The following is a 20,953-nucleotide window of genomic DNA, read 5'->3' as shown; positions in this document are numbered from 1 at the left end:
CGTTCCCACGCAAACTTCGCGCATTGCACTCGTGTAGTTCGAAGAGACGAAGCTATTGCACGCGGTTTCATCAGCCTACGACAATGTGTACTCAAGTTATATGCCATCATATCGAACACGAATATCAACTTCAATGTTTGAGTTTTTCGTGAACTGTGGTCGCCCAGAAAACGATGTTGCATCAGTTCCCTTGGTTATCCGACGTGCTGAAACCGAATGTGATGCCAGATTTCGTCTAGGTGCAGCCAAAAAAAGTGATTCCCAGGATGTCGTAAAAACGCATATGTATAATCGACTTTTTCTCGACGACAAATCGTTCCCGAGCAGGCTTCCCGCATTGCACACGTGTAGTTCGACGAGACGAAGCTATTGCACGTGGTTTCATCAGCCTACGACAATGTGTACTCAAGTTATATGCCATCATATCGAACACGAATATCAACTTCTATGATTGAGTTTTCCGTGAGCTGTGGTCGCCCAGAAAACGATGTTGCATCAGTTCCCTTGGTTATCCGACGTGCTAAAACCGAATATGATGCCAGATTTCGTCTAGGTGCAGCCAAAAAAAGTGATTCCCACGATGTCGTAAAAACGCATATGTATAATCGACTTTTTCTCGAAGACAAATCGTTCCCAAGCCGGCTTCCCGCATTGCACTCGTGTAGTTCGACGAGACGAAGCTATTGCACGCGGTTTCAGCGGCCTACGACAATGTGTACTCAAGTTATATGCCATCATATCGAACACGAGTATCAACTTCTATGTTTGAGTTTTTCGTGAACTGTGGTCGCCCAGAAAACGATGTCGCATCAGTTCCCTTGGTTATTCGACGTGCTGAAACCGAATGTGATGCCAGATTTCGTCTAGGTGCAGCAAAAAAAAGTGATTCCCTTGAAGTCGTAAATACGCATATGTATAATCGATCTTTTCTCGAAGCCGAATCGTTCCCACGCAAACTGCCCGCATTGCCCTCGTGTAGTTCGACGAGATGAAGCTATTGCACGCCGTTTCATCGGCCTACGACAATGTGTACTCAAGTTATATGCCATCATATCGAACACGAATAACGACTTCTATGATTGAGTTTTTCGTGAACTGTGGTCTCGAAGAAAACGATATTGCATGAGTTTCCTTGGTTATTTGACGTGCTGAAACCGAATATGATGCCAGATTTCCTCTAGGTGCAGCCAAAAAACAGAGATTCGCACGATGTCGTAAAAACGAATATGTATAATCGACTTTTTCTCGAAGCCTAATCGTTCCCACGCAAACTTCGCGTATTGCACTCGTGTAGTTCGAAGAGACGCAGCTATTGCACGCGGTTTCATCGGCCTACGACAATGTGTACTCAAGTTATATGCCATCATATCGAACACGAATATCAACTTCTATGATTGAGTTTTTCGTGAGCTGTGGTTGCGAAGAAAACGATATTGCATCCGTTTCCTTGGTTATTTGACGTGCTGAAACAGAATATGATGCCAGATTTCTTCTAGGTGCAGCCAAAAAACAGAGATTCGCACGATGTCGTAAAAACGAATATGTATAATCGACTTTTTCTCGAACCCTAATCGTTCCCACGCAAACTTCGCGCATTGCACTCGGGAAGTTCGAAGAGACGAAGCTATTGCACGCGGTTTCATCAGCCTACGACAATGTGTACTCAAGTTATATGCCATCATATCGAACACGAATATCAACTTCTATGTTTGAGTTTTTCGTGAACTGTGGTCGCCCAGAAAACGATGTTGCATCAGTTCCTTTGGTTATCCGACATGCTGAAACCGAATATGATTCCAGATTTCGTCTAGGTGCAGCCAAAAAAAGTGATTCCCAGGATGTCGTAAAAACGCATATGTATAATCGACTTTTTCTCGAAGACAAATCGTTCCCGAGCAGACTTCCCGCATTGCACACGTGTAGTTCGACGAGACGAAGCTATTGCACGTGGTTTCATCGGCCTACGACAATGTGTACTCAAGTTATATGCCATCATATCGAACACGAATATCAACTTCTCTGATTGAGTTTTCCGTGAGCTGTGGTCGCCCAGAAAACGATGTTGCATCAGTTCCCTTGGTTATCCGACGTGCTAAAACCGAATATGATGCCAGATTTCGTCTAGGTGCAGCCAAAAAAAGTGATTCCCACGATGTCGTAAAAACGCATATGTATAATCGACTTTTTCTCGAAGACAAATCGTTCCCAAGCAGGCTTCCCGCATTGCACTCGTGTAGTTCGACGATACGAAGCTATTGCACGCGGTTTCAGCGGCCTACGACAATGTGTACTCAAGTTATATGCCATCATATCGAACACGAGTATCAACTTCTATGTTTGAGTTTTTCGTGAACTGTGGTCGCCCAGAAAACGATATTGCATCAGTTTCCTTGGTTATTTGACGTGCTGAAACCGAATATGATGCCAGATTTCGTCTAGGTGCAGCAAAAAAAAGTGATTCCCTTGAAGTCGTAAATACGCATATGTATAATCGATCTTTTCTCGAAGTCTAATCGTTCCCACGCAAACTGCCCGCATTGCCCTCGTGTAGTTCGGCGAGACGAAGCTATTGCACGCCGTTTCATCGCCCTACGACAATGTGTACTCAAGTTATATGCCATCATATCGAACACGAATAAAAACTTCTATGATTGAGTTTTTCGTGAGCTGTGGTCGCGAAGAAAACGATATTGCATCAGTTTCCTTGGTTATTTGACGTGCTGAAACAGAATATGATGCCAGTTTTCTTCTAGGTGCAGCCAAAAAACAGAGATTCGCACGATGTCGTAAAAACGAATATGTATAATCGACTTTTTCTCGAAGCCTAATCGTTCCCACGCAAACTTCGCGTATTGCACTCGTGTAGTTCGAAGAGACGAAGCTATTGCACGCGGTTTCATCGGCCTACGACAATGTGTACTCAAGTTATATGCCATCATATCGAACACGAATATCAACTTCTATGTTTGAGTTTTTCGTTAATTGTGGTCGCCCAGAAAACGATGTTGCATCAGTTCCCTTGATTAATTGATGTGCTGAAACCGACTATGATGCCAGATTTCGTCTAGGTGCAGCCAAAAAAAAAGTGATTCCCACGATGTCGTAAAAACGCATATGTATAATCGACTTTTTCTCGAAGACAAATCGTTCCCAAGCAGGCTTCCCGCATTGCACTCGTGTAATTCGACGATACGAAGCTATTGCACGCGGTTTCAGCGGCCTACGACAATGTGTACTCAAGTTATATGCCATCATATCGAACACGAATATCAACTTCTATGTTTGCGTTTTTCGTGAACTGTGGTCGCCCAGAAAACGATGTTGCATCAGTTCCCTTGGTTATCCGACGTGCTAAAACCGAATATGATGCCAGATTTCGTCTAGGTGCAGCCAAAAAAAGTGATTCCCACGATGTCGTAAAAACGCATATGTATAATCGACTTTTTCTCGAAGACAAATCGTTCCCAAGCAGGCTTCCCGCATTGCACTCGTGTAGTTCGACGAGACGAAGCTATTGCACGCGGTTTCAGCGGCCTACGACAATGTGTACTCAAGTTATATGCCATCATATCGAACACGAGTATCAACTTCTATGTTTGAGTTTTTCGTGAACTGTTGTCGCCCAGAAAACGATGTCGCATCAGTTCCCTTGGTTATTCGACGTGCTGAAACCGAATATGATGCCAGATTTCGCCTAGGTGCAGCAAAAAAAAGTGATTCCCTTGAAGTCGTAAATCCGCATATGTATAATCGATCTTTTCTCGAAGCCTAATCGTTCCCACGCAAACTGCCCTCATTGCCCTCGTGTAGTTCGACGAGACGAAGCTATTGTACGCCGTTTCATCGGCCTACGACAATGTGTACTCAAGTTATATGCCATCATATCGAACACGAATATCAACTTCTATGATTGAGTTTTTCGTGAGCTGTGGTCGCGAAGAAAACGATATTGCATCAGTTTCCTTGGTTATTTGACGTGCTGAAACCGAATATGATGCCAGATTTCGTCTAGTTGCAGCAAAAAAAAGTGATTCCCTTGAAGTCATAAATACGCATATGTATAATCGATCTTTTCTCGAAGTCTAATCGTTCCCACGCAAACTGCCCGCAGTGCCCTTGTGTAGTTCGACGAGACGAAGCTATTGCACGTCGTTTCATCGGCCTACGACAATGTGTACTCAAGTTATATGCCATCATATCGAACACGAATAAAAACTTCTATGATTGAGTTTTTCGTGAGCTGTGGTCGCGAAGAAAACGATATTGCATCAGTTTCCTTGGTTATTTGACGTGCTGAAACCGAACATGATGCCAGATTTCCTCTAGGTGCAGCCAAAAAACAGAGATTCGCACGATGTCGTAAAAACGAATATGTATAATCGACTTTTTCTCGAAGCCTAATCGTTCCCACGCAAACTTCGCGCATTGCACTCGTGGAGTTCGAAGAGACGAAGCTATTGCACGCGGTTTCATCGGCCTACGACAATGTGTACTCAAGTTATATGCCATCATATCGAACACGAATATCAACTTCTATGATTGAGTTTTTCGTGAGCTGTGGTCGCGAAGAAAATGATATTGCATCAGTTTCCTTGGTTATTTGACGTGCTGAAACAGAATATGATGCCAGATTTCTTCTAGGTGCAGCCAAAAAACAGAGATTCGCACGATGTCGTAAAAACGAATATGTATAATCGACTTTTTCTCGAAGCCTAATCGTTCCCACGCAAACTTCGCGCATTGCACTCGTGTAGTTTGAAGAGACGAAGCTATTGCACGCGGTTTCATCGGCCTACGACAATGTGTACTCAAGTTATATGCCATCATATCGAACACGAATATCAACTTCTATGTTTGCGTTTTTCGTGAACTGTGGTCGCCCAGAAAAAGATGTTGCATCAGTTCCCTTGGTTAATTGATGTGCTGAAACCGAATATGATACCAGATTTCGTCTAGGTGCAGCCAAAAAAAAAGTGATTCCCACGATGTCGTAAAAACGAATATGTATAATCGACTTTTTCTCGAACCCTAATCGTTCCCACGCAAACTTCGCGCATTGCACTCGGGAAGTTCGAAGAGACGAAGCTATTGCACGCGGTTTCATCAGCCTACGACAATGTGTACTCAAGTTATATGCCATCATATCGAACACGAATATCAACTTCTATGTTTGAGTTTTTCGTGAACTGTGGTCGCCCAGAAAACGATGTTGCATCAGTTCCTTTGGTTATCCGACATGCTGAAACCGAATATGATTCCAGATTTCGTCTAGGTGCAGCCAAAAAAAGTGATTCCCAGGATGTCGTAAAAACGCATATGTATAATCGACTTTTTCTCGAAGACAAATCGTTCCCGAGCAGGCTTCCCGCATTGCACTCGTGTAGTTCGACGAGACGAAGCTATTGCACGCGGTTTCATCGGCCTACGACAATGTGTACTCAAGTTATATGCCATCATATCGAACACGAATAACAACTTCTATGATTGAGTGTTTCGTGAGCTGTGGTCTCGAAGAAAACGATATTGCATGAGTTTCCTTGGTTATTTGACGTGCTGAAACCGAATATGATGCCAGATTTCCTCTAGGTGCAGTCAAAAAACAGAGATTCGCACGATGTCGTAAAAACGAATATGTATAATCGACTTTTTCTCGAAGCCTAATCGTTCCCACGCAAACTTCGCGCATTGGACTCACGAGTCCAATGCGCGATATTGTCTTCCCAAATTTATTTCCTACTTCTTCCTAATCTTTGAATATCCATTTTCCAATGAGGTTCTGATTTTTTGTTTTTTTTTCTCATTTTAATTCATTAACTTTTTGAAACGTTCAAATTTATTTAAACTGTCAATTTTCACAGTTCACACAATGGGAGAAATGAAATTGACAGGCAATTGCCTAAAGGGATCACGTCCAATTCTCTCCTTCGATGAGAACTTCTCCACAAATCCTCACTACGCCCTCCTGCAAGAGTTGGTCGCCCAGATATTTGGTGTGCCCAACAACCACCCCAAAAGCAAGTCCTTTTTCGACCACGTCTACACATTCAGCGTCCTGGACAACAGGATATGGTTCAGAAACTACGAGATCCTGACTGAAGATGGAGGATTGGCAGAGATAGGCCCCAGATTTGTTTTGAATCCAGTGCAAATATTCGCCGGGAGTTTCGCAGGAGAAACCCTCTGGGACAACTCCTTCTACATCTCTCCAGCGAAATTTCGTCAAGCCGTAAATAAGAAAGCTGGTGGAAAGCACATAAATAGAGTCGAGCAGAAGATGGCACAGAAGACGAACAAGCCTGAGGTCTCGTACTCGTTTAATCCATTGTATGATATATTCAAAGGAGAACAATTGGTGCAGGCCAAGGAGTTGGAGGCCGAAGAGTCAATGGAGCCACAGACGAACCAGCGGACTGCGGAGACGGGTGAGGAAACTGCGGATCCCTTCGAAGGAAAATCTGTAGCCGAGATGAAGGAACGCGAGAAAAGAGCGCTGAGGAACTTCGTAAAAATGGCTAAGAAGTCCACCAAGTCCAAAACACTGGGGTCGAAGGTGATAAAGAAGAAGAAAGGGGGAAAAATAAAATTGGAAAATGAATCTGTTATTTGGGTGGGTGAATAAAACAAGTATTTTAGATTTTTGTCTTGTTTTTTAAGGTTGTGTCATTCAGGGAATTTTTTCCCCGCCGTCCCGTCAGGAAGACGCAAGGCATCGCCGCGGACGAGAGTACCCAAGTCAAGGTGAAAGTTATCGTGCCGAGGGCTGAATGGCACTGGGGAACAGTGTCTTCAACGATACCCTTGGGGAACCAGGCAGCACCCCATTGTATTTATGCCTTACCCCCGTATTCAGGCTCTGCGGGGGTGGACTTTACTTTCCTAGGCTTCTCGTGGGACATTTATGGAACCAACTAATAATAAAAATTGTAACGTTTTCTAGGCGACCACAGTTCACGAAAAACTCAAACATAGAAGTTCATATTCGTGTGCGATATGAGGGCATATAACTTGAGTACACATTGTCGTAGGCCGATGAAACCGCGTGCAATAGCTTCGTCTCTTCGAACTACACGAGTGCAATGCGCGAATTTAGGGTGGGAACCACTAGGCTTCCAGAAAAAGTCGATTATACATATTCGTTTTTACGACATCGTGGGAATCACTGTTTTTTGGCTGCACCTAGGCGAAATCTGGCATCATATTCGGTTTCAGCACGGCAATTAACCAAGGAAACTGATGCAACATCGTTTTCTGCGCGACCAGAGTTCACGAAAAACTCAAAGATAGAAGTTGATATTCGTGTTCGATATGATGGCATATAACTTGAGTACACATTGTCGTAGACCGATGAAACCGCGTGCAATGGCTTCGTCTCGTCGAACTACACAAGTGCAATGCGGGCAGTTTGCGTGGGAACGATTAGGCTTCGAGAAAAGATCGATTATACATATGCGTATTTACGACTTCAAGGGAATCACTTTTTTTGGCTGCACCTAGACGAAATCTGGCATCATATTCAGTTTCAGCACAACAATTAACCAAGGGAACTGATGCAACATCGTTTTCTGAGCGACCACAGTTCACGAAAAACTCAAACATAGAAGTTGATATTCGTGTTCGATATGATGGCATATAACTTGAGTACACATTGTCGTAGGCCGATGAAACCGCGTGCAATAGCTTCGTCTCGTCGAACTCCACGAGTGCAATGCGGGAAGTGTGCTTGGGAACCATTTGTCTTTGAGAAAAAGTCGATTATACATATGCGTTGTTACGAGATCGTGGGAATCACTTTTTTTTGGGTGCTCCTAGACGAAATCTGGAATAATATTCGGTTTCAGGACGTCAAATAACCAAGGAAACTGATGCAATATCGTTTTCTTCGCGACCACAGCTCACGAAAAACTCAATCATAGAAGTTGATATTCGGGTTCGATATGATGGCATATAACTTGAGTACACATTGTCGTAGGTCGATGAAACCGCGTGCAATAGCTTCGTCTCTTCGAACTACACGAGTGCAATGCGCGAATTTTGGGGTGGGAACCACTAGGCTTGCAGAAAAAGTCGATTATACATATTCGTTTTTACGACATCGAGGGAATCACTGTTTTTTGGCTGCACCTAGACGAAATCTGGCATCATATTCGGTTTCAGCACGTCGGATAACCAAGGGAACTGATGCAACATCGTTTTCTGGGCGACCACAGTTCACGAAAAACTCAAACATAAAAGTTGATATTCGTGTTCGATATGATGGCATATAACTTGAGTACACATTGTCGTAGGTCGATGAAACCGCGTGCAATAGCTTCGTCTCTTAGACCTACACGAGTGCAATGCGCGAATTTAGGGTGAGAACCATTAGGCTTCCAGAAAAAGTCGATTATACATATTCGTTTTTACGACATCGTGGGAATCACTGTTTTTTGGCTGCACCTAGACGAAATCTGGCATCATATTCGGTTTTAGCACATCAAATAACCGAGGAAACTGATGCAACATCGTTTTTTTCGCGACCACAGCTCACGAAAAACTCAAACATAAAAGTTGATATTCGTGTTCGATATGATGGCGTATAACTTGAGTACACTTTGTCGTAGGCTAATGAAACCGCGTGCAATAGCTTCGTCTCGTCGAACTACACAAGTGCAATGCGGGCAGATTGCGTGGGAACGATTAGGCTTCGAGAAAAGATTGATTATACATATGCGTATTTACGACTACAAGGGAATCACTTTTGTTGGCTGCACCTAGACGAAATCTGGCATCATATTCGGTTTCAGCACATCAATTAACCAAGGGAACTGATGCAACATCGTTTTCTGAGCGACCACAGTTCACGAAAAACTCAAACATAGAAGTTGATATTCGTGTTCGATATGATGGCGTATAACTTGAGTACACATTGTCGTAGGTCGATGAAACCGCGTGCAATAGCTTCGTCTCTTCGAACTACCCGAGTGCAACGCGCGAATTCTGCGTGGGAACTATTAGGCTTCGAGAAAAAGTCGACTATACATATTCGTTTTTACGACATCGTGGGAATCACTTTTTTTTTGGCCGCACCTAGACGAAATCTGGCATCATATTAGGTTTCAGCACATCAATTAACCAAGGGAACTGATGCAACATCGTTTTCTGGGCGACCACAGTTCACGAAAAACTCAAACATAGAAGTTGATATTCGTGTTCAATATGATGGCATTTAACTTGAGTACACATTGTCGTAGGCCGATGAAACCGCGTGCAATAGCTTCGTCTCTTCGAACTACACGAGTGCAATGCGGGAAGCCTGCTTGGGAACGAATTGTCTTCGAGAAAAAGTCGAATATACATATGCGTTTTTACGACATCGTGGGAATCTCTGTTTTTTGGCTGCACCTAGAGGAAATCTGGCATCATATTCGGTTTCAGCGCGTCAAATAACCAAGGGAACTGATGCAACATCGTTTTCTTGGCGACCACAGTTCACGAAAAACTCAAACATAGAAGTTGATATTGGTATTCGATATGATGGCATATAACTTGAGTACACATTGTCGTAGGCCAATGAAACCGCGTGCAATCGCTTCGTCTCGTCGAACTACACAAGTGCAATGCGGGCAGTTTGCGTGGGAACGATTAGGCTTCGAGAAAAGATCGATTATACATATGCGTATTTACGACTTCAATGGAATCACTTTTTTTGGCTGCACCTAGACGAAATCTGGCATCATATTCGGTTTCAGCATGTCGGATAACGGAGGGAACTGATGCAACATCGTTTTCTGGGCGACCACAGTTCACGAAAAACTCAAACATAGAAGTTGATATTCGTGTTCGATATGATGGCATATAACTTGAGTACACATTGTCGTCGGCCGATGAAACCGCGTGCAATAGCTTCGTCTCGTCGAACTCCACGAGTGCAATGCGGGAAGCCTGCTTGGGAACCATTTGTCTTTGAGAAAAAGTCGATTATACATATGCGTTGTTACGAGATCGTGGGAATCACTTTTTTTTGGGTGCTCCTAGACGAAATCTGGAATAATATTCGGTTTCAGCACGTCAAATAACCAAGGAAACTGATGCAATACCGTTTTCTTCGCGACCGCAGCTTACGAAAAACTCAATCATAGAAGTTGATATTCGTGTTCGATATGATGGCATATAACTTGAGTACACATTGTCGTAGGTCGATGAAACCGCGTGCAATAGCTTCGTCTCTTAGACCTACACGAGTGCAATGCGCGAATTTAGGGTGGGAACCATTAGGCTTCCAGAAAAAGTCGATTATACATATTCGTTTTTACGACATCGTGGGAATCACTGTTTTTTGGCTGCACCTAGACGAAATCTGGCATCATATTCGGTTTTAGCACATCAAATAACCGAGGAAACTGATGCAACATCGTTTTTTTCGCGACCACAGCTCACGAAAAACTCAAACATAAAAGTTGATATTCGTGTTCGATATGATGGCGTATAACTTGAGTACACTTTGTCGTAGGCTAATGAAACCGCGTGCAATAGCTTCGTCTCGTCGAACTACACAAGTGCAATGCGGGCAGATTGCGTGGGAACGATTAGGCTTCGAGAAAAGATTGATTATACATATGCGTATTTACGACTACAAGGGAATCACTTTTGTTGGCTGCACCTAGACGAAATCTGGCATCATATTCGGTTTCAGCACATCAATTAACCAAGGGAACTGATGCAACATCGTTTTCTGAGCGACCACAGTTCACGAAAAACTCAAACATAGAAGTTGATATTCGTGTTCGATATGATGGCGTATAACTTGAGTACACATTGTCGTAGGTCGATGAAACCGCGTGCAATAGCTTCGTCTCGTTGAACTACACGAGTGCAATGCGGGAAGCCTGCTTGGGAACGATTTGTCTTCGAGAAAAAGTCGAATATACATATGCGTTTTTACGACATCGTGGGAATCACTTTTTTTTGGCTGCACCTAGACGAAATCTGGCATCATATTCAGTTTCAGCACGTCGAATAACCAAGGCAACTGATTAAACATCGTTTTCTTCGCGACCACAGCTCACGAAAAACTCAATCATAGAAGTTGATTTCGTGTTCGATATGATGGCGTATAACTTGAGTACACATTGTCGTAGGTCGATGAAACCGCGTGCAATAGCTTCGTCTCTTCGAACTACCCGAGTGCAACGCGCGAATTCTGCGTGGGAACTATTAGGCTTCGAGAAAAAGTCGACTATACATATTCGTTTTTACGACATCGTGGGAATCACTTTTTTTTTGGCCGCACCTAGACGAAATCTGGCATCATATTAGGTTTCAGCACATCAATTAACCAAGGGAACTGATGCAACATCGTTTTCTGGGCGACCACAGCTCACGAAAAACTCAATCATAGAAGTTGATATTCGTGTTCGATATGATGGCATATAACTTGAGTACACATTGTCGTAGGCTGATGAAACCACGTGCAATAGCTTCGTCTCGTCGAACTACACGAGTGCAATGCGGGAAGCCTGCTCGGGAACGATTTGTCTTCGAGAAAAAGTCGATTATACATATGCGTTTTTACGACATCCTGGGAATCACTTTTTTTGGCTGCACCTAGACGAAATCTGGCATCATATTCGGTTTCAGCACGTCGGATAACCAAGGGAACTGATGCAACATCGTTTTCTGGGCGACCACAGTTCACGAAAAACTCAAACATAAAAGTTGATATTCGTGTTCGATATGATGGCATATAACTTGAGTACACATTGTCGTAGGTCGATGAAACCGCGTGCAATAGCTTCGTCTCTTCGAACTACACGAGTGCAATGCGCGAAGATTGCGTGGGAATGATTAGGGTTCGAGAAAAAGTCGATTATATATATTCGTTTTTACGACATCGTGGGAATCACTTTTTTTTTGGCTGCACCTAGACGAAATCTGGCATCATATTCGGTTTCAGCACATCAATTAACCAAGGGAACTGATGCAACATCGTTTTCTGGGCGACCACAGTTCACGAAAAACTCAAACATAGAAGTTGATATTCGTGTTCGATATGATGGCATATAACTTGAGTACACATTGTCGTAGGCTGATGAAACCACGTGCAATAGCTTCGTCTCGTCGAACTACACGAGTGCAATGCGGGAATCCTGCTCGGGAACGATTTGTCTTCGAGAAAAAGTCGATTATACATATGAGTTTTTACGACATCCTGGGAATCACTTTTTTTGGCTGCACCTAGACGAAATCTGGCATCATATTCGGTTTTAGCACGTCGGATAACCAAGGGAACTGATGCAACATCGTTTTCTGGGCGACCACAGCTCACGAAAAACTCAATCATAGAAGTTGATATTCGTGTTCGATATGATGGCATATAACTTGAGTACACATTGTCGTAGGCTGATGAAACCACGTGCAATAGCTTCGTCTCGTCGAACTACACGAGTGCAATGCAGGAAGCCTGCTCGGGAACGATTTGTCTTCGAGAAAAAGTCGATTATACATATTCGTTTTTACGACATCGTGCGAATCTCTGTTTTTTGGCTGCACCTAGAAGAAATCTGGCATCATATTCGGTTTCAGCACGTCAAATAACCAAGGAAACTGATGCAATATCGTTTTCTTCGCGAACTCAGCTCACGAAAAACTCAATCATAGAAGTTGATATTCGTGTTCGTTATGATGGCATATAACTTGAGTACACATTGTCGTAGGCCGATGAAACCGCGTGCAATAGCTTCGTATCTTCGAACTCCACGAGTGCAATGCGCGAAGTTTGCGTGGGAACGGTTAGGCTTCGAGAAAAAGTCGATTATACATATTCGTTTTTACGACATCGTGCGAATCTCTGTTTTTTGGGTGCACCTAGAAGAAATCTGGCATCATATTCGGTTTCAGCACGTCAAATAACCAAGGAAACTGATGCAATATCGTTTTCTTCGCGACCACAGCTCACGAAAAACTCAATCATAGAAGTTGATATTCGTGTTCGATATGATGGCATATAACTTGAGTACACATTGTCGTAGGCCGATGAAACGGCGTGCAATAGCTTCATCTCGTCGAACTAGACGAGGGCAATGCGGGCAGTTTGCGTGGGAACGATTAGGCTTCGAGAAAAGATCGATTATACAAATGCGTATTTACGACTTCAAGGGAATCACTTTTTTTTGCTGCACCTAGACGAAATCTGGCATCATATTCGGTTTCAGCACGCCGAATACGCAAGGGAACTGCTGCGACATCGTTTTCTGAGCGACCACAGTTCACGAAAAACTCAAACATAGAAGTTGATATTCGTGTTCGATATGATGGCATATAACTTGAGTACACATTGTCGTAGGCCGATGAAACCGCGTGCAATAGCTTCGTCTCGTCGAACTACACGAGTGCAATGCGGGAAGCCTGCTTGGGAACGATTTGTCTTCGCGAAAAAGTCGATTATACATATGCGTTTTTACGACATCGTGGGAATCACTTTTTTTGGCTGCACCTAGACGAAATCTGGCATCATATTCGGTTTTAGCACGTCGGATAACCAAGGGAACTGATGCAACATCGTTTTCTGGGCGACCACAGCTCACGAAAAACTCAATCATAGAAGTTGATATTCGTGTTCGATATGATGGCATATAACTTGAGTACACATTGTCGTCGGCTGATGAAACCACGTGCAATAGCTTCGTCTCGTCGAACTACACGAGTGCAATACGGGAAGCCTGCTCGGGAACGATTTGTCTTCGAGAAAAAGTCGATTATACATATGCGTTTTTACGACATCCTGGGAATCACTTTTTTTGGCTGCACCTAGACGAAATCTGGCATCATATTCGGTTTCAGCACGTCGGATAACCAAGGGAACTGATGCAACATCGTTTTCTGGGCGACCACAGTTCACGAAAAACTCAAACATAAAAGTTGATATTCGTGTTCGATATGATGGCATATAACTTGAGTACACATTGTCGTAGGTCGATGAAACCGCGTGCAATAGCTTCGTCTCTTCGAACTACACGAGTGCAATGCGCGAAGATTGCGTGGGAACGATTAGGGTTCGAGAAAAATCGATTATACATATTCGTTTTTACGACATCGTGGGAATCACTTTTTTTTTGGCTGCACCTAGACGAAATCTGGCATCATATTCGGTTTCAGCACATCAATTAACCAAGGGAACTGATGCAACATCGTTTTCTGGGCGACCACAGTTCACGAAAAACTCAAACATAGAAGTTGATATTCGTGTTCGATATGATGGCATATAACTTGAGTACACATTATCGTAGGTCGATGAAAGCGCGTGCAATAGCTTCGTCTCTTCGAACTCCACGAGTGCAATGCGCGAAGTTTGCGTGGGAACGATTAGGCTTCGAGAAAAAGTCGATTATACATATTCGTTTTTACGACATCGGGCGAATCTCTGTTTTTTGGCTGCACCTAGAGGAAATCTGGCATCATATTCGGTTTCTGCACGTCAAATAACCAAGGAAACTCATGCAATATCGTTTTCTCCGCGACCACAGCTCACGAAAAACTCAATCATAGAAGTTGTTATTCGTGTTCGATATGATGGCATATAACTTGAGTACACATTGTCGTAGGCCGATGAAACGGCGTGCAATAGCTTCATCTCGTCGAACTACACGAGGGCAATGCGGGCAGTTTGCGTGGGAACGATTAGGCTTCGAGAAAAGATCGATTATACATATGCGTATTTACGACTTCAAGGGAATCACTTTTTTTTGGTGCACCTAGACGAAATCTGGCATCATATTCGGTTTCAGCACATCGAATAACCAAGGGAACTGATGCGACATCGTTTTCTGGGCGACCACAGTTCACGAAAAACTCACACATAGAAGTTGATATTCGTGTTCGATATGATGGCATATAACTTGAGTACACATTGTCGTAGGCCGATGAAACCGCGTGCAATAGCTTCGTCTCGTCGAACTACACGAGTGCAATGCGGGAAGCCTGCTTGGGAACGATTTGTCTTCGAGAAAAAGTCGATTATACATATGCGTTTTTACGACATCGTGGGAATCACTTTTTTTGGCTGCACCTAGACGAAATCTGGCATCATATTCGGTTTTAGCACGTCGGATAACCAAGGGAACTGATGCAACATCGTTTTCTGGGCGACCACAGCTCACGAAAAACTCAATCATAGAAGTTGATATTCGTGTTCGATATGATGGCATATAACTTGAGTACACATTGTCGTAGGCTGATGAAACCACGTGCAATAGCTTCGTCTCGTCGAACTACACGAGTGCAATGCGGGAATCCTGCTCGGGAACGATTTGTCTTCGAGAAAAAGTCGATTATACATATGCGTTTTTAGGACATCCTGGGAATCACTTTTTTTGGCTGCACCTAGACGAAATCTGGCATCATATTCGGTTTTAGCACGTCGGATAACCAAGGGAACTGATGCAACATCGTTTTCTGGGCGACCACAGCTCACGACAAACTCAATCATAGAAGTTGATATTCGTGTTCGATATGATGGCTTATAACTTGAGTACACATTGTCGTAGGCTGATGAAACCACGTGCAATAGCTTCGTCTCGTCGAACTACACGAGTGCAATGCAGGAAGCCTGCTCGGGAACGATTTGTCTTCGAGAAAAAGTCGATTATACATATGCGTTTTTACGACATCGTGGGAATCACTTTTTTTGGCAGCACCTAGACGAAATCTGGCATCATATTCGGTTTCAGCACGTCGGATAACCAAGGGACCTGATGCAACATCGTTTTCTGGGCGACCACAGTTCACGAAAAACTCAAACATAAAAGTTGATATTCGTGTTCGATATGATGGCATATAACTTGAGGACACATTGTCGTAGGTCGATGAAACCGCGTGCAATAGCTTCGTCTCTTCGAACTACACGAGTGCAATGCGCGAATTTAGGGTGGGAACCATTAGGCTTCCAGAAAAAGTCGATTATACATATTCGTTTTTACGACATCGTGGGAATCACTGTTTTTTGGCTGCACCTAGATGAAATCTGGCATCATATTCGGTTTCAGCACGGCAAGTAACCAAGGAAACTGATGGAACATCGTTTTTTTCGCGACTACAGCTCACGAAAAACTCAATCATAGAAGTTGTTATTCGTGTTCGATATGATGGCATATAACTTGAGTACACATTGTCGTAGGCCGATGAAACGGCGTGCAATAGCTTCGTCTCTTCGAACTACACGAGTGCAATGCGCGAAGTTTGCGTGGGAACGATTGGTAGTAGTAAGTGGGCACGATTGGCGAATTTTCTTCCAGGAATCGCCCCCCTTCCCCCCTTTTTCCAGACGTGTTCGAACACGTTTTCCCCATTGTCCTTTGAGGAGGACGTCGCCGCTCTAGGGCCCCCTGGGGTGAGGGTCCCCAAAAAATGTCATTGTTCGACAGGAAGTGGGTGGTGGGTGGGTGACGAAGGAATGCGGGCAGGTCCCAAAACGCCTGAAAGCATTCCATTGTTATGCAATGGAATGTCGTTCACGTGTTAAGGGAAACTGGGCCCATTATTTTTTTTTTAGATGGAGGATTGCGCAATGCCCTGGCATGAATGGCGCAGAAAATGAATGCTTTTTTTTTACAGGTTTTTAGGGCAATAAATTTTCCCTTTCTATGGAAGACCGTTGGAAAAATTCTCAACGATGTCTCCTTTTTTTTTGACTAAGTTTTTCTCTCTCTCTTTTATTGCATGTTTTTTCCTTCCAACAGTTTTTATCTAAAAGTCAATAGCTTTTTTTTTTGCCTTCCGTCTTTTTTATACCTGAAAAGATGTTGAGGATTTTTGTAATAAATAATTAAACATAGGCTTTACATTTTATCTTTTTTTATATTTCATAAAATCGTAGGTTCCATTTTACAAAATCATTTACATAAAATCATATGTGCATGGTTTTTTCAATATGAGGGCATTCTGTAAGCCCCTCCCGCGAATTTATCCAAATAATTGTAACAATTATGGAATAATTCTCCAAATAATTGATACAAATAACCAAGATTTTCGTGGGGTATTGTACGTCGAAGATCATCGCGAGCCAAGAGATAAATTTCCTCGAAATTTACGCGTATGCGATGATGAAGATCCTCCGTGGCAGGCATTCTATTATAATCCATATAATTCATAGCAATTCCTTTAACTGATTGTACAAGCGATTCCTTATATTCCTTGAGAGGCAATGTGTCCAAGAAATCCAGCCACTGATTAATCCATGCAGCCTTGTTTTTCAATGTAATGATGCTCTGTCCCATCATCATTATGGGAGTCTGATTTGCATCATCATTGCGAACAAAGGTCACGCAGGGATTTTCAAAACTGCGGTGGAATTTCACGTTTATGGCCCCAAATTCTTTTGCAGGTAGATTGTGGTTGATCTTTGGGTGGAACTTCTCAGGGTCAAAGTAATCGGTTACAGCATCCAAATCGATGAAAAAAAGGGCCCATTCTTCTCGTGTCATTGACAATATGGCGCGTTTCGGGCGTACGCCCATAAATTGCACAACCGGGACGAATTGACCGAAACACGTAACTTTTAAGCCGACACGAATTTGTTTTGTCTCTGATCTATTCAAAGATATAACTTGAGACAAGACCACATGCTGTTCAGCATCACTGAATCCCTTTTGTATGTTGCTCTCCATGTTGAAAAAATGAATGGATGAAATCAGGACGACTGAATCAAATCCACCGCGAGCACCCGCGTTTTATAGCGCTACGTATGAGAGTGGAGGGGACAGAATCCCCCACTATACGCATGACAGACCTATAACCGTCACACATTATCCCCCACCGCAGGGAGTTCTGCGGCGGCGGCGTCACACATGCGCCCCACTTTCGCGGTTTTTATATGTTGCGCGGTACCCCCACTCTTACTATGGAACCTTCCTATACCGATTTTTTTTTTGTTAAATCGAGTGACGCGTTTGTTGTCATTCGTTAAAAGGCATTGCAATAGTAAAAATGTCTAAAAACTTTGCAAGTTACGATTTAGAGTCCCTTAAAAAATATCTCGCGGGTCGCGAATCGTATGAGGGACGACAAAAGCCTCAATTTCGCCAGAAAAGAGTACGCGTATGTGTTGATAAATATACCGATGATGATTACCTAGACAGTGATGACATGTGCATTCCAGCAAAAGCGCGGAAAATCGCGATAGGGTCAGGATTGGAATGCGAAGTGAAAGATTTCCTTGTTGATCCTTCTTGTGTATGCAAATATAAATTTCTCGGTGAAATATGGAATAAAATACATATCAGATATCGCAGGGATAAATTACACTCTCAAGATGAGGGCATAGACATGTGTACGACTTTTAAAGTATGTTACAATGAAGAACCTGCAGAATCTAATAAAGAAATCGAATCGAATTTTCAAATGAGATATAATCCTCCATCACTGAGAAGCATTGCAATCGCGAATTTATTAAATGAAAGGAAATATGCGAAAAATGCAAAAACTTTGGCTGTGGTTACTAAAGCAATTGTGCATAATAGTGATGTATTATTATATAAAATGTCGAAGTCAAATGGTTTTTTCGACTGCATAGAACACACAAGATTATGCAAAGCAGGAGTGGGGGAAAAACTCTATTGGTACTACTTTTTTAGGGCGTGTGAGGAAGAATATTATCTCCCTGCGGGGGAGGAGACATTAGTCTACAAGAAAGGAAATGGGCCAATCATTGACCTTTCCTTTCAATACCCAACAAATGCAAAACAAGTGGGGGGGGCGAAAAAAAGGAAAACTCGAGCATCCGCCCCCATCAGGTATGCAAAGGACCCCCCACCAAGGGCAAATCTTCAAAAAAGTGTGGAAAACTTAGCCCCTCCTCCTCTAAACTAGGGATGCATCAAGGACCCCAGGGAGATCATTTTACTGCATTTACGTTTTTTACGTCAAAATGACATCAAGTCAAATGAACTCATCTCCAAAATCCAGTTATCAATCAGGTTATCAGCCTGGAACTTTTAAACCTAAAAAATCTTAATATGGTGGAAACAAGGCCAATCAAAACGGAATTAAGATAATTAGTGATCGTGTAGTGCAATATAACAGTGATGAGAAAAGATCAATTGAAAAAATAGTGAAAAAAGTGAAACTCCAAAGACATGAGATTTCCAAGACAGGTCCTGTCATAAATATTGACTTTGACCTTCAAAAGGTTGAAAAGAAGAAGAAAAACTCAGCCAGACGATTGGGCCATAAATCACCCGGTAGCACTCAAAGTGGCTCTAAAATCCTGAAAGTCAATAATAAAAAAACAAGTGAAATTATGCAAGTGAGTACAGAAGAAAAAAAGTTATGGATTAATATGTTAGAAAAAGATCTTGATTTATTCAATCAAGTGAACTGCATTGATAAGAAAAAGGATCTGAAAAAAATACAGGCTCGCGAAAAACGTTTAAAACTCGCGGAAAAAAAGAAGGCCGACTTTATCGCTCGCGAAAAACGTCGCGAACTAGCTAAGGAAAAACAAAGACAATTTAGAGCTCGCGAATCAGAAAAAAATCGATCCAAGGACAACACATCGAAGGATATCATCCCTGAGCCCATGATGGAATTGGATTCATCGATCGAGATCATTCCCAGCACCCCATCAGTGATCAATTTAATCCTGGAACGCGAGGGTGAAGATGCTCAGCATGGATCATTGAATTTCGCGACCTCAACCCCGAAAAGTAAATATTCAATCAATCAATCATATGAATTTTGAGATTAGATTGATTTAGGCTAATCTTGTATTGTTTTTTGTTTCAGAACCGCGAAAATCTATCGAGGAAATCGAGGCCGTTCTAGTCGCGTTGGGCGCGAATCTAGAACAAAGGAATCGCGAGGACGATTACGGAGGGCGATGGGCTCCAACGCAGCGCCAAAAAGAGCTTGATCAAATTGCGATGCAATTGGATCAAAGCGGGAATGATGATGATGATGAAGGATTGGCCCTCCAGAGTCTTGATTTTACCCCGTTATCACCCAGTAACCGTTCGGGTTAAAAATTCATTAAACATGTCTGTATTTTTTTGAATACCTGAAATAAAAGTCATACATTTTATTGCATTACCTGTGAGTCTTGACTTTTTTTTATTGCTAGGCAAGACCCAATATTCCCTCTCCTGTCCCCAGCCCTTTTTTTTCACGTAGAAGCTAGGAGAAATTTCTCTCTCGCTTCTTCTTCGTCGGCGTCCTGTAGTCTTTCGTTTATTGTCTCTTTCCTTCTCGTTGTTTAGAGGGTTTAGAGAACAATTTTGACTTTTTCCTCGTCTTTCCTACATAAATCCTTACCCCCATCTCCCTCTAACTTACGGTTTAGAGGGTTGAGGGCGAAATAGTGGGGCAGAAGTTATATAAACCGTGAGGTTCCACTACTCGCCCTCTTTCACCATCACCATCCCCGAGGACTAGTGTCGTGTCCAGTTTTAGTGTTTTTTGTGTTTTATTTAAAAAAAAAAAAAAAAAATGGTGAAAGTGACATGTGCAGGAGCGTGCCAAGAGCACTTAGCCCGCGAGGTAAGTTTTTTTCATATCTTTTGCATGTTTTTCGTTGGGTTTCGCGGTTTTTGGTTTATGTCGTTTTTCTCGCGGTTTTTGATATGTGTTTCGCGGTTTGTTTTTAAATTATCATCTTTTCGCGTCTGTGGGTTCATTTCGCGTATTTTTATATTCTTGGGTTTTTTTTTGGTTTTCATTTCGCGTATTTTTATATTGTTTAAATGTCGGCATGCCTATACGTTACGCGTTTTTTAAATTTCAAATCCGCGTTTTTTTTCATATTATTTTCGTTATTGTTTTAGTTTTTTTGATTTTTCGTTTGTTTTAGTTTTTGATTTTTTTTTCGTTTTCGTGTTTTTTATTAGTTATTTGATTTTCGTTTTTTCGTTTGTTTTAGTTTTTAAATTCATTTTGTTCGTTTTAGTTTTTTAATTTTTGAATTCATTGTGTTATATCACACGTGAGT

The 20,953-nt window shown here is 42.5% G+C and overlaps 1 protein-coding gene across 1 annotated transcript; it reads left to right on the top strand.

Annotated features, from left to right (window-relative positions):
• The first annotated feature begins 18,635 nt into the window (after positions 1 to 18,635).
• LOC135171597 (uncharacterized) lies at positions 18,636 to 20,363 on the top strand. The gene is made up of 2 exons (XM_064138226.1): positions 18,636 to 19,676; positions 19,756 to 20,363. The coding sequence occupies exons 1-2, from the start codon at positions 19,271 to 19,273 to the stop codon at positions 19,989 to 19,991; spliced, it is 642 nt and encodes a 213-aa protein (XP_063994296.1). The 5' UTR covers positions 18,636 to 19,270; the 3' UTR covers positions 19,992 to 20,363.
• Positions 20,364 to 20,953: the final 590 nt, after the last annotated feature.

Source organism: Diachasmimorpha longicaudata, unplaced genomic scaffold (genome assembly GCF_034640455.1).
Source record: "Diachasmimorpha longicaudata isolate KC_UGA_2023 unplaced genomic scaffold, iyDiaLong2 ctg00000055.1, whole genome shotgun sequence".
Lineage (NCBI taxonomy): Eukaryota > Metazoa > Arthropoda > Insecta > Hymenoptera > Braconidae > Diachasmimorpha > Diachasmimorpha longicaudata.
This window is presented reverse-complemented; position numbering and strand designations above follow the sequence as displayed.